The sequence below is a fragment of the Lycorma delicatula genome, chromosome 8 (assembly GCF_047948215.1).
Source record: "Lycorma delicatula isolate Av1 chromosome 8, ASM4794821v1, whole genome shotgun sequence".
NCBI lineage: Eukaryota > Metazoa > Arthropoda > Insecta > Hemiptera > Fulgoridae > Lycorma > Lycorma delicatula.
In genome coordinates, this window is record NC_134462.1 from 111,167,691 (window position 1) to 111,180,838 (window position 13,148).

Sequence of the window (13,148 nt, forward strand, 5' to 3'; positions counted from 1 at the left end):
AAAATTCTGTACAGTAGTGACTGAAGTTTTGAGAAAATTTAGTACTTTTTAACTAGATCTGAATTTTAAGATGAAAATCGCAAATATTTTGAAAACAGTCGGTCTAGGGCTCTGAAAAATTTTTTCTACCCCCTCAACAATACGCCCATCTGCTCCCAGTGGTACCTGTCAGATGATAATACTTTCAAGTGCCCCTGGGGTGCCATTCGGTAATTGGGGAAGGGGTGCGATGGGATGTCACCGTAATATCTTGGCAGCCGCTCGTCTGATTTTCACAATTCAAACGGTATGTTATCAGCAGGTCAAACACTAACTGTTTAATGCATCGAGTACACACTTCATCGACTGGATCTTGGTTATCCAGAAATTAAATCGTTTGATCCTATGCTTTGATTGCACTCACCCAACGTAAAACGTATTTATATGATCTTTCGTTATATACGCTCAAACGTGTGTGCTAGCACAGTTGAATAGTATAAACTTATGAAGACTAAAACATAGAAAATAGAAAATAAAAAATATGTAAAAAAAATTTTTAAACATCACTCTTAAATTGAACGCACTAAAAGGTAAAAAATAATTTTAGGACGATATCTCAGAATGGATTTGACATTACAAGTTTTCATGGTTATATGGAAGATTATGTGAAAGTCATAGCTTCAAATAAAAATTTGATGTTTCTGCCAATTTTTTCATATGCGTGATGATAAATGGCCTGAAGAGTGGGGTGCAAACATGACCCATTCCTTTGCGAGGAAAAATGAATTATTTTCCGAAGCTATTTCACCCGTAACTTGTTAAACTGTTCTTTTTGAGACTCCTGTGGCAGATGCAAAACATTCTACAACTTTTTTTGAAATCACTAACAAACATTCAAACTGCAACGGCAGCTTCTCCTGCCGCAGGAGAAAATGTTGTGTATAATTTCTTTATCTTGGTGGTGAGTGCCTTTTCCATGTAAATTAGACATAATATGCAAAATAATAAAATCAATTCACTACTATAAGAATACTGGACAAAAATTTAGTAATTTGACGTGAAAAAATTACTTTTAAAATTTCACTTAAAGACTTCCAACTATTTTCAAGAATTGAAACTCAAAGAACACTATAATTGGACGATAACCTTATACTCTTTGTGTTTACGCCATTTAGCGTAAAGTTTCCGTTATTTTCAATTAATTCCAAGCTAGGGTGGGTCCCGTGGTTTGTTACAGGAATGTTAAATTTCACTTTGTTTTGTATGTTGGGCTTGTCAAAACTACCTGTTTTATTATTTGTTCTCGTGTTCGACCCTTCCTCCGTCATCCTAGTGACCGCGTCCATTCTTCTTATCGAATTATTTTTGACTACCCTTTTCATACACCCGTTATTCCTTCGCTCCCAAACTATTACATGCACACATCTCTTGTCTTTTACACACACTCTCTCCTGTCCACTACCTGGATCTGGTTTCCCCCTTTTTTCTTTCGCCATCTTTTCGGCAGAGTAGATCCAACATTTCACCAGTGCAGTCGCCTATGGCCATACTCTCCTGCAAACTTTGTGATAATATTCTCATTCAAGCAGAATCTCAAAACTCGTCACTACACATCTGAGATTCTACGCATCATTCTACCACTAAACCACATCACACCTCTGTATTCCTGATACACCAGTGCGGACTACGCCCAGGATTACTGTTTGTATTCATGTATCTGCATTCACGAGTTCGTCTCTGGATATTTTTTGTGTGCTACAGGCAAGTTCAATTTTCATTATTACGTTAAACAGGGATTTTATCATTGAAATTTGTGGAACATTCAGTTCATCATACCTTATGCCTTACGATTTCAAGTTTAGTTAAAAGAAAACCATTTATTCACTTAATTGCATTCATGATAGGTGGCTTACCTATTTTACATGTTTAATTATTACGATTTGTTATTGTAATTAACTCTATAATTTATTTCTGCAACTTGTTGATCGCCGAGATTAGTTCTTTACTACTTATGCACTCTATTCATCATACTTCTCGCAAATTAACCTAAAGCAAATTACTCCTGATGTGCTGGTATGTTTTAGGACTTTGTGATTTTTGTATTCTCAAGAATTCTAATCTATCAAAATAAACTCCATTTGTATTATTATTTATTTTAATGTGATTATATTGTGATTTAACGCCTTCTATACTGAAATTATTGTAATTAATGTTTCCTAACCTAATGAAATCTGTTCATTGCTAATCTTCATAGTACAGTATATGTTAGTAGTGCAACTGTTTTCCAGTTCCACTTTCTATTGATGTTATGTCTTAAGTATCTAATTTGAAATTAATGTGTTTTATGTTCTCTTATTTTCAGGCTCTGTTACATTGTGTATTTTAAAAAATGTTTATTCATGTATTTTTGTATTTAACATCATTATTCATTTGTTGATTCAGCTGCTATGTTAAGTTATGCTAGTTATGCTATTATTAAGTTATGTTAATTTCATAATTTCCTGTTATGTTTTAAGATTATGATTATAACATAAGTTCATTTGTTACACTTTCAATAAAGTCCAATTTCTTTTGGCAAATACTAGCTGTGTGTTTTTTGTTAACTTTACCCAACACTTTGAATATACACAATTAACTGGACAAGTTTTAACTGCGAATACAGTATTAATTAGAACAGAATCATTTACAAAAACAAGTTCGTCTCTGAATGAATCAGGAACAGTTTGTATAAATAGAGATTTAATGTTTCATTTTGAATGACACATCACTGGGTTATTATTTATACAAACCTGAATAAAGAAATTTGTCTTACATATGATTCATAGCCTAGGCTAGCATACAGATGTTCACCACTCCCAGAACAATGGCCGAACACCGTAGGTTAAACAGTAGACATCAATTAGGTGCGTGTTTGGCCTGGATATTTTATGTAATTATAAAACTATACAATATAAATACATTTGGGCCTAAACACTAATCAGTAACAGATGATTAGTCTGCATAATATTGTATAACATATCTATTTTAATATCTAATAAAGTAATAAATTATTAATTTAATAATATATAAACTCAGGATTAAATTATTAACTAATAAATACAAGACGTGAATTTGTTCATTGATTGGAATAAACAATAGTATTACCGTATACGTACTGTCTTTAATCGAGTAGTATTATAAACCCGTGCTCATTAGACAGCAAGATATACAGGTATGCTGTTCATCAGATCTGTGCCAATTTGGCTTAGACAAGCTATATCACTTATGATATATCATTAAAAAGCTCTCAATGAGGGCTTATTACTACAGTTGAAAGAGTCTTTATGGGGTCATTCTCATTTGCGTTAATTGTATTGATTGCAATATCTTTGTCAGTAGGATAATCAGCTACTACCAAATCTTCATCTACAGAAACATAATCCCAAAAAGTTACATCGCTGGATACTTGCAAAACATAGCTGACTGCCATTCATTATCATAGTTATCATTATTGTTGCTAAAACAAAGGTTTTCACTGCTAGTTTGTCCACATTCTGACAAAATAACGGGTTGTTCTGGGTTTTTAAATCCAGCTTTTTTAGAACAGTTAACAAATTTTAGCTCAGTCACATCATTTCAAGTTTTTTTATCTTCCCATAGACAATGAAGAAGATTAATTTCTGGTAAAGTTTCCATTATAATCCTTTTCCTGCACATTTCCTTAAAATTTATGCCCTGATCCATTCGTTGGAGTTTAAGTGGTAACATTTGGTGGAACAAAATCATTTTATCGATAACAATTCTTGAGAAAACGATTTTGGATGTGCCCGGCAGTTGTCAATAAATAGAACAATCTTTCTATTTTTCGAATGATAATAATGATCTAATTTGAATAACCATTTTTCAAAGAATTCACAAGTAACCTATGCTTTTCTACTGGCTTCATACTGAACAGGCAAAGATTTAACGTTAGCGAAATAACATGGTTTTTTCAATTTACCAATTAAGAGAGGTTTCAACTTTTCTGTACCCGACATGTTCGCACCTAAAAGAACTGTGACGTGGTCTTTACTTTGTTTCCCACCACGGCATTTGTCACCATTAAAATTTAAAGTTTTGTCAGGAAAACATTAGTAAAACAGACCAGTTACATCAGCATTAAAAATGTCCGATTCGTTGTGTGCTCATAATTTTTTTTAGCATAAAGTATATCCACGTATTACAAACGTTTTCATTTACAATGGCACTTTCACTACAAACATTTAAAAAAATTATTCTGCACATATCTAAACTTATTAAACCAATCCAAACTAGCTTTGACATCCATACGATTGAACTATCTCTCAAAGTACTTAGATTTTCACGTAAATTTGGTCCAATGGACCAATAGATAAATTTTTATCACAATTGTTTGTAAACCTCTCTAATACAAAATAAGAACACCCTTGTTTACAGTGGCAAAAACTCCAAACAGACATATGAAAACTATGCATACGAAGTAAGATGGTTATAAAGACACATTGACCAACACATTTTATAACAAACAAGTTCTGGTGAATACTGATGCTGATGTATAAGATTTCATTTTCCTCTTTTTTTGTTATCGCATAGTTATGGAAGTGATTCATGCTTGTTTCATATTTCTGAACTGAAAATAGGATCTGTAATATAGGCCTAATGTTAAACTTGGATTTTTTAATTTTTTGTAATAAATTAATCACATTTTTTACTTCAACTTATAGAATTTTTGTTCAAGTTAAAGAAATTATATTTCTGTATAACACAACACAATGCAACTGGAAATTAGAATAAATCTTGAGTTGTAGAAATTTTTGAGTTACAGGAATTTTACTGAATATAAAATTAATCTTCAGAATGATTTTCTGTAATCATAATTTTTAAAACTTTTCGGATTTTTTGGTTTTAGAAAAGATTCCTAACAGTTATATTTATTTGTTAAAATTAAATAATTTAAAAAAACAAAAACTCACTAACATTTGGCTGTGTAAATTTTGTTTTGGTTTGTTTTTAATATATACAAAATCTAGAGTAATTCTGTATTTAAAGATAATTGATATATTCTATTAATACTTCAGAGGAGAAATAAATATACTTTAGTTGTTTTATAAAACATTTTTGTTAATTTTATCAAGATAACTGCAACAAAACGATTACATTTTACCTGTTTTGGAGAACTGTTCGCTACCAAACAAACTCAAAATCAGGATTTTTACTGTTCTCCCTAAAATACTGATATTTTGCATTTTCTACAGCAGCCCAAAATGAGATAAAAATTGAAAATTTTTAACTTTTTGGATTTTAAGATAAACATGCAAAATTCCATTGATATTTTCTACTCATAACTTAGTAAAAGAAAAAAAAAGAACTAGTGACATTTCAATAACTTAACGATTTTTGAGTCTAAAAGTTTGGGGGAAAAAAAACACTTTTTGTTGTCATTTTATCTTAAAATTTTGAATATTAATTTATCCAAAGACAAATGTTTTAGTAATGAAAATCATGGCTAATTAAAAGTCAATTCAGTACTTCTTATCAGAAATCTTCATTTAATACTAATAACTTACAACATTTACCACTAACTCATAGTTATCATAAAAAGTACACGCAGTAACTTATAAAATTGCTAAATCTATAAAACTATATAATATAAAAATAATTGAAATATGTTTTCTAACACCCATTATACTGGAAGTAAAAAAAAAACGCAACTGACACTGGGTCACTTGACATGAAAGCATCCTATAAAAATTTTAATGAAAATCATTTCTACTTTAAAGAATGATCCATTGCCAAAATAATGATTTTTTTTTTAAATTCTAACCAAGGAGTTGAGTATTCCCTGGGTACTTTTTATTAAATTTAATAATTGTAATGACACCAACAGCAAAAAATTGCATAAAAATTATTTTTTCAGGATATTTAGATACATGAAAATGTAAAATAAAATATAAATAATATTACAATGAATATGTTATAAACAATATTAGATTCCAAAAAGATTGTACTCACTGATTAGTAGAGTGGAAAACATCAATAATATAGGTACACTGACAACTCTCCACTTCCATTCCACAACCTCCACATTGAACCACTTCTTCTGTTGAATCATTAGCATCTATGACAAAAATAAATTGTAGCAATAATCATACACAAAATAGATAATAGTAGCCAAACACACTTTTAACAAAATTAAATGAATAATAATTTATAATTGCACACAGACACAATTCACATTCACCACACACTTCTCAATCAATTAAAATACACTTCTGATTAACTCATAAAAACCATCAGCAGTAAAATCAGCCGATGCTAAAGTGAGAACAGTTGCACGAGTCACTGAAGATGGTTAGAAGAACAACCAAAAACATTTTGAAGGGATTTAAATAAATATTTTTTCCAGACTAGCTTATCCCATTATTATTCTTACAAATAAATATTTAGAGGCCATAACATTCATATTAAAATTGATTTACTGTATACCATTATTAAATCCCACTATAAAAATGATTCCAGATATTGCTAATTACTGATCACTTATTTGGTGCATGTGTTCTCAAACATTTCTGAAAGATTTGTCTTATGTAAGCTTATATCATTCCTTTCAAAGCTGTCAATTATTACTATCAACAAGCAGTTTTAAAACAAAAAAAATTAAAGGTCACTGCCCCTACAATCTTCACAATTTCTGGAGTATAGTTTTTTAAATATTGCAATGAACATCCATCCTTCTTTTGTAATGTGGCCTTTGCTTCAGTCATGAGAGGTTGCTACCTAAGCTATAATTTTAAAATGTATGGGGAAGGTCAAATTACATTGGTTTTGCTTAATTTTTCCAGAGGAGACTGCAGAGAGTGCATGTTTCACACCTATTAGAATTATAAATTTATTTCATGTGAGCTGAATATGAGATTCCAAAATGATACGTTATATCTGCAATCTTTTAACTAACCCATACAGACAATCTGGCATGTGGTGCCAGGTGGTGATCTGGATAACAGAATTAATTTTCATAAATACCCTGTTGATGTTTCTCTCTTAAAAACAAGAAATGCTTTTATTACAAACTCAATAATTTCAAAAAGTCTGTTAAGCACCCAAAAATGGTTCATGATAATGAACTGTTTATATTAATATTTCTAATACCATGATAAAAGCAGGGTCTGTAGAGTCCAATATAAAGGTTGATCTGTTGTGGGTTTTCCAGCCTTAATAACAGATCATCTCTTTACAGTGTGAATCTTAATTTTAAAAAAGTTTTAAAGACTTTCTATCATTTGTATTTTTATGACCTTTTGGAAAATGAGATAAAACTTAAGATCATGAACTACATCAGAAAGGCTATGTTGTTCCATGACCCAACCATTTTTCAAGAAAGATTAAGTTAAGGGATCAAAGAGGTGTTCAACAAATATAAAAATTCATGAAATAAAAACAAATGATTACTGTTTGGTTTAAAAAGTGAGAATTACTATTATGTGAATAATAAACTAGAATACAAATATGAGAGTATAATAAAAATAAATAAAATAAAAATTTTAAAGGCATTAATTGAAAATTATTTAAGTAAACATTAAAAAAAATGCAAAAAAGTATTTATCATAAGTACAATTTGAATTTTTCCAGCAACACTGTGAGCATGCACCAATATTAGACTCAATCCTTAGGAAATGGGTTTTTTACCCATATCATCAGTCCAAACATAACCTCTCACTTGTTTTGAGTGAATGTATTATGACCATCTGGAAAAACCTGTTGATCTTTCTTCCAATCAGTAAATTAGATTTATTAATAAAAATTACTTTTTTGAAACATATATAATTTTTTACACTAAATTTCAGCTTTCCTCCACCTAAAACGTAAAATGGAAAATTTAGGGAAGTATCCATAAAATTTTCCGTCAAATTTCATGTATGCAACTTATCTTCAGATTTGGGTATTCTGTTTATAAAACCACTATCACCTTCTTTAATGTTGGCAATGTTTATAAGGAATATGAAAACTGTGTACAATATTTCTTAATTAACATTTTTAAAAGCTATCAATATTGACTTTTTTAATCAGTTTTATACAAGATTTTCCAGCTTTACTGAAATCTTCACTTTTTCCTAGTTTATTTGATTCTATTATGATTTCACGCACCACATATACAGTCATGTCAAAAAGGTTAACTATATGAGCTGGAATTTTTGAACATAATATTCCAGGATTTTCTTAACTTATTTTGTTGTAAATGATCATTTTATATATTTGTTCTGACTTTTTTAAGCCATTACTTGTCCTAATCTGTTAGATCTTCTCTGTTCACCTGTTCTGTTCAACCAAGGTTGAGGCAGTGTGAAAGTAAGTGTGAGAAGATAGTAAAAAAGAAACCTGTTGATGATGGGTGATTGGTATTGAAAAATATTGTTTATAAAATTTGGAAACAAAGAATTAATTTTGAAAACTATTCATAAAAAGTGTCACACACACCTGGTGGAACTACTGTACATCTATGTGATTATTCTTTCTAAATGCTGATGAGTAATAATGTTATTACAAAATGAAATTTTAAATAAATTGGTGCAACATCTTTTATAGGGGTAAGTAATTTACTTAATGTATCAATAAAAATAGTTCTTGACACTATAATTTTTTTTCAAGTTACTTCAAAGGTAAACAACTGAAGGTACAACTCAAAGGTACAACAACACTTGTAGATGATCTGAAAGGAAATGATTATAATCAAGAACTCAAACGTTTAGTTGGAATAGGCTGGAAAATTGAAATGAGCATGCAAAAGACCAATCTCATTAAAAGTAAAAAAAATTTAAATTTGCAGAATTTAAATATCTAAAGAAATAAAATTCTCAGGATGGGGGCCCTCCACCCCACTCCACTTGGTCACATCACCCACAATGTTATTGTTCTAACATTTCTGTTTTGCTTTTCTTTTATCTAAATCAATTAAGCTTCTTTTAGTTTATAAATACTTCTTTATAGGTAGCTCTGTAAGATGTCAGACTTTTTTATAAAACCTGCAGTAGTATTCTAAGCAACTAGCAATTAGAGGTATAGTAGGAAATATGCTTCTACCTAAGATGCACATTAAAAATAGTTTATCCACATTTCAAATTATGTCTAGAGTAATTTAAAGAAATAATCTATTAAGTTGTTTTTAACCACTAAAATTGAATTTTCTAATCCTACTGAAAAATTATCTTTCAATTATACTGACATTCTCCAGTAGGTAAGCAAAAGTGAAAATGAAAAATTACTATACTTCCTCTATCTACTCTCTAACCATTATAAAATTAACTTGAGGAATTTGATTACACACAAAAATTATCAAACTTTTTTTTTCTAAAACTTTTACCCCATATCATGATCAAAAAGTCAGAGTCAGTAGTGGTATCATTACCTACATAAACAGAATTTGGTTGCAGAATTACAAATTTTAGTTCTTAAGGATAAAACAACTACTATTTTCTATAAAAAAAAAAGAACTGGTTAATGATCTACTATTATGTACTCACTTCTTTTCAAATTCAGGTATCAATTATAAAAGATCAATTTTATAATTTAGTAATTTAAATTATCATTTCAAAAGTCACAAAATTAATACAATTCAGTTTTTCTGCACAAAAATTATCTGCAAATCCATTCTAATAAGTTTTCCCGTTCGCCACAGTAAATTTCATTATATGCAAGTCATGACTTCGTGTAGTTATAATACTGTTTTTTTTGCTTGTGGTGACCTGCAACCTTACATTAAGTAATTTTACAGTGACTTCACAAGACAAACATAAAATTAAACTGGTTTGTTATCTCATATAAAGTTATACTGCCCAAGCAGAACTGCGTGAAATACAGAATTAACCAAACTGTAGTGGTAAATGGTATGTTCCATTATCAAGAAACACATGACAATAATAAATAACATGAAATAATTTGGAAATTTTGTGATTTCACGAACTCATATTTTAGAAATATATGGTAAGAAAACAATAACTTGCCACGTAAAAAATTATATAGCTTTGAAGTGTTTTGGATCCTGTTGCAAACACCTTCACAGGATTTTTTTGGGCAGCAATTTAAAAACATTACAGCAAATAGTGTGTAGATTGAAGTTCTTACCTACACAAAGTTAGCAGCATCCACAGTGTCGTATTAAATTGGAAAGCCTCAATTAGGCAAAAATTGGCAGAAGAAAATATAATCAAAGATAAATAATTTATGATTAATTGTCAGAGGAATTGAACATGGAACACAAATTTTTTTAGTACTGGTCCCAAATTGATGCACTAAATTAATACTTAGCTTTAGCCAACTTTATCAAAAACATTCCACCATAAAAATTAAGTCACTTGGTGTTAATATAATAGCCTAAATACAAAAAGTAATATTCATTTGAAGGTCAATCACACTTATGACTTGGTCATTTAGATTAGTGCTCCACAGACTATTAAAAGATTATGGCATGAATTCTGGTTGAAAGTGCCCTGATTTGGTGATTCGAAACACCATTTTGTAGGGCACAATACCGAAATTCAAAAAGAAATATTCCGATAATTATCCTCATATACAAAACCTCTTCACTGAAATTTCTCAATTATACAATCTACGGCTTTTAAAATTCTACTATTAAATATCAATTTTTAAAATTTTACAGCACTTCCCCAAAATATTACCAATCCAAATATTTAAACTGAATGTCTGTAAGACTAGAATTTAGATTTCTTTACTATTTTAATTCAAAGTGAGAAGATAAAAATTACAAAAAAAAGTACTTACCAGTTTCCAATTTATCAGTATTGCAAAAAACTTTAAACGATACTCTATAAAAATGTTCAGTAATAATCTGATGTTTTAAAGGTAAATGTGCATGAAGAGTTGATCTCACTATCACTTTAAATGTACCAATTAATTTTTCTTCACCATATATAACACGTGATGTACCACCTTGCAATCTTAACAATTCCATTTTATCCAAGACAGGAGTAAACACTGACAACATACTGTAAAGAGTGTCAACAGCAATTTTAAATTTTTCAAAGCCATCCATTTCATTTTCAACAACCTGGAAGTAACTCCAGAATTTTGGAGCAACATTCAAGCGAATCTCTTTCTCGATTTTATCTAAAATTACATCTTCAATAAAAGTCCCTAAATTATTTGTATTAATGAATTCAATTATCTCATTAAATTCTTTCTGAGAACATTCATTTCTTAGCTGAAAAAAATAATCTGAATAATTAATGCAAATACCACAACTAATAAAAGAAACAAATTCATACAAAAATAAATGTACTATAAAAATTGTTGCACAAGTATATATACCACATATCAAGAAAATTATGAAACATAATAATGTACAAAATCACACATACACTAATGCAATCTCTAATGCAATTTTGACCACATTATTAACATGTTTCACCCATATTGTAAACATTACTAAAACATAAAAACAATCCATCTAAGCCTGATATTTATGATGAATTCTATATCCACACTATATCAGTATCATATTACTATGATTCGAATCACTAATGAAGTAAAGAGGTGATTCATCTCTTCACATTAATGGTCTGTTAGAGATTCTGCTGATTGGTGGATGGTATATCAACCATCAGGCTTAGACATTAATAAAAGTCAGTTTAATATAGTATGTACATCAGAATGTTTTTTTTTTCAAAATACACCCATGTACATGTAGAATGTAATTAAGCATTCATAATTTCTTAAATTTTTTTCACTATATTTCTCTTTTTCAGGCATGTTAAAATAACTTAATTATAGGCCAAAAATAAATTAACCTAAATGAGGAGTTACAAAAAATACAAATTCTTTTTTTTAATGTAACTTAACATGCTTTATGTCATTTTCATAATCAAATAATCAACTGTTTATTTAATGGGGTACAGGTCACCATGCTTAGTAGTTCCTGGATTTGATTCCTAGTGGGGATCTGCTATTCATGAAAACTAACATTGTTATTAGGTATTTAATAAACTTTCTTGGCATTTGTGATACATGAATAAAAATATTTTTAACTTTCCAAGAACTACTACACAGAAAATAGACTTTTACCAACTAGGTAGAATTTCCTGCAATACAGGCCACTTAAAAATTGAGCAAGTTACCTTCTTAAAAGAAAAATGTCAAAAACCGTCAATTTCTGTCGAATAAGTTACCTCTAACGAAAACAGTACTAGAAACGATTAGCTTTTAAATAGTTAAAAATAATTAATAATATGTATGTAGGTGTAGTTTTCACAGCAAATAAAATTATTTTACTAAAAAATATACTTACTTCAACGTTCAAAATAGGAAAAGCGGAGCTTATTTTATCCCATATTTCTGAAGTATTATTCATAACTGATTCAATCATCTCAACGTGAAAAATAAGTAATAATTAAAAGCATTAACGCGGAACAAAATCTTTTAAGAAATGTACAATTTTTTCATGAAATGATCTCTGTTCACTGTCACTCTAAATTACCGGTTTCACCGCATTTGAGGTTATACTACTACATTACACAAGCGTCTCAGAAAGGGAAGTTTTCCGCAACTGGGAGCTAAACCCTCTGCACTTGTACACCCGATACGATTAGCCAGCCTCTGGGTGATAAATTTCCGTCGTTGGAATCTAAGTGCTCGATATTTACAATAGAAATGACTTATACAAGTGTTACTACATTAAAAATTGTAATCAAAATATTAATATTCAATTAAAAAAATAAAATACTGATTACTAATTAGTAAAAATACTACTGAGTGTTTCCATCATTATTGTTTTTACTTAAAAGTATAGTTTTACTCACCAACTGTCGACTTATAACAGGCAAATACTAATTCTTGTCAATTGTTTCTTAAAATGAATAAGTATAACTGTGTTTTGAATGTTTTAAAGAATGAATAGCGATTTATTCAAGCATACGCAAATCTTTTTTTAAATAATTTATAACCAACGATCTTCATGGTAATAGAAAATTCAGTTATATTTGCATTGCTAGCGAATACCAGATTTCAAAATATAAGTTAAAGACTAGGGGGATCACCTTACTACAGTATTTAAAACCTTCCAATTACGTTTTAAATTGTGCCAGAGCATTACACTGGAAACTCGTAACCAAGATTCTTATGGATTTCCCTGCAAAATTCTCGAGTTACCTCTGTTGAGCTCA

General features: G+C 29.6%; 1 protein-coding gene across 4 annotated transcripts in view; it reads right to left on the bottom strand.

The window, feature by feature from the left end:
* The window catches only part of mr (anaphase promoting complex subunit morula), a 66,578-nt gene extending 54,037 nt beyond the window's left edge, over positions 1–12,541 (bottom strand). The window contains exons 1-3 of one of the 4 annotated variants that reach the window (XM_075372634.1): positions 12,275–12,541; positions 10,753–11,191; positions 5,989–6,094 (exon numbers count right to left, since the gene is read on the bottom strand). In XM_075372634.1, coding sequence (XP_075228749.1) covers positions 5,989–6,094; positions 10,753–11,191; positions 12,275–12,352 — 623 coding nt within the window. In that variant the 5' untranslated portion in view covers positions 12,353–12,541. Of the gene's footprint in view, positions 1–5,988; positions 6,095–10,752; positions 11,206–12,274 lie in introns of all 4 variants that reach the window. The other 3 variants (XM_075372635.1, XM_075372636.1, XM_075372637.1) reach the window with 3 other exon arrangements.
* Positions 12,542–13,148: the final 607 nt, after the last annotated feature.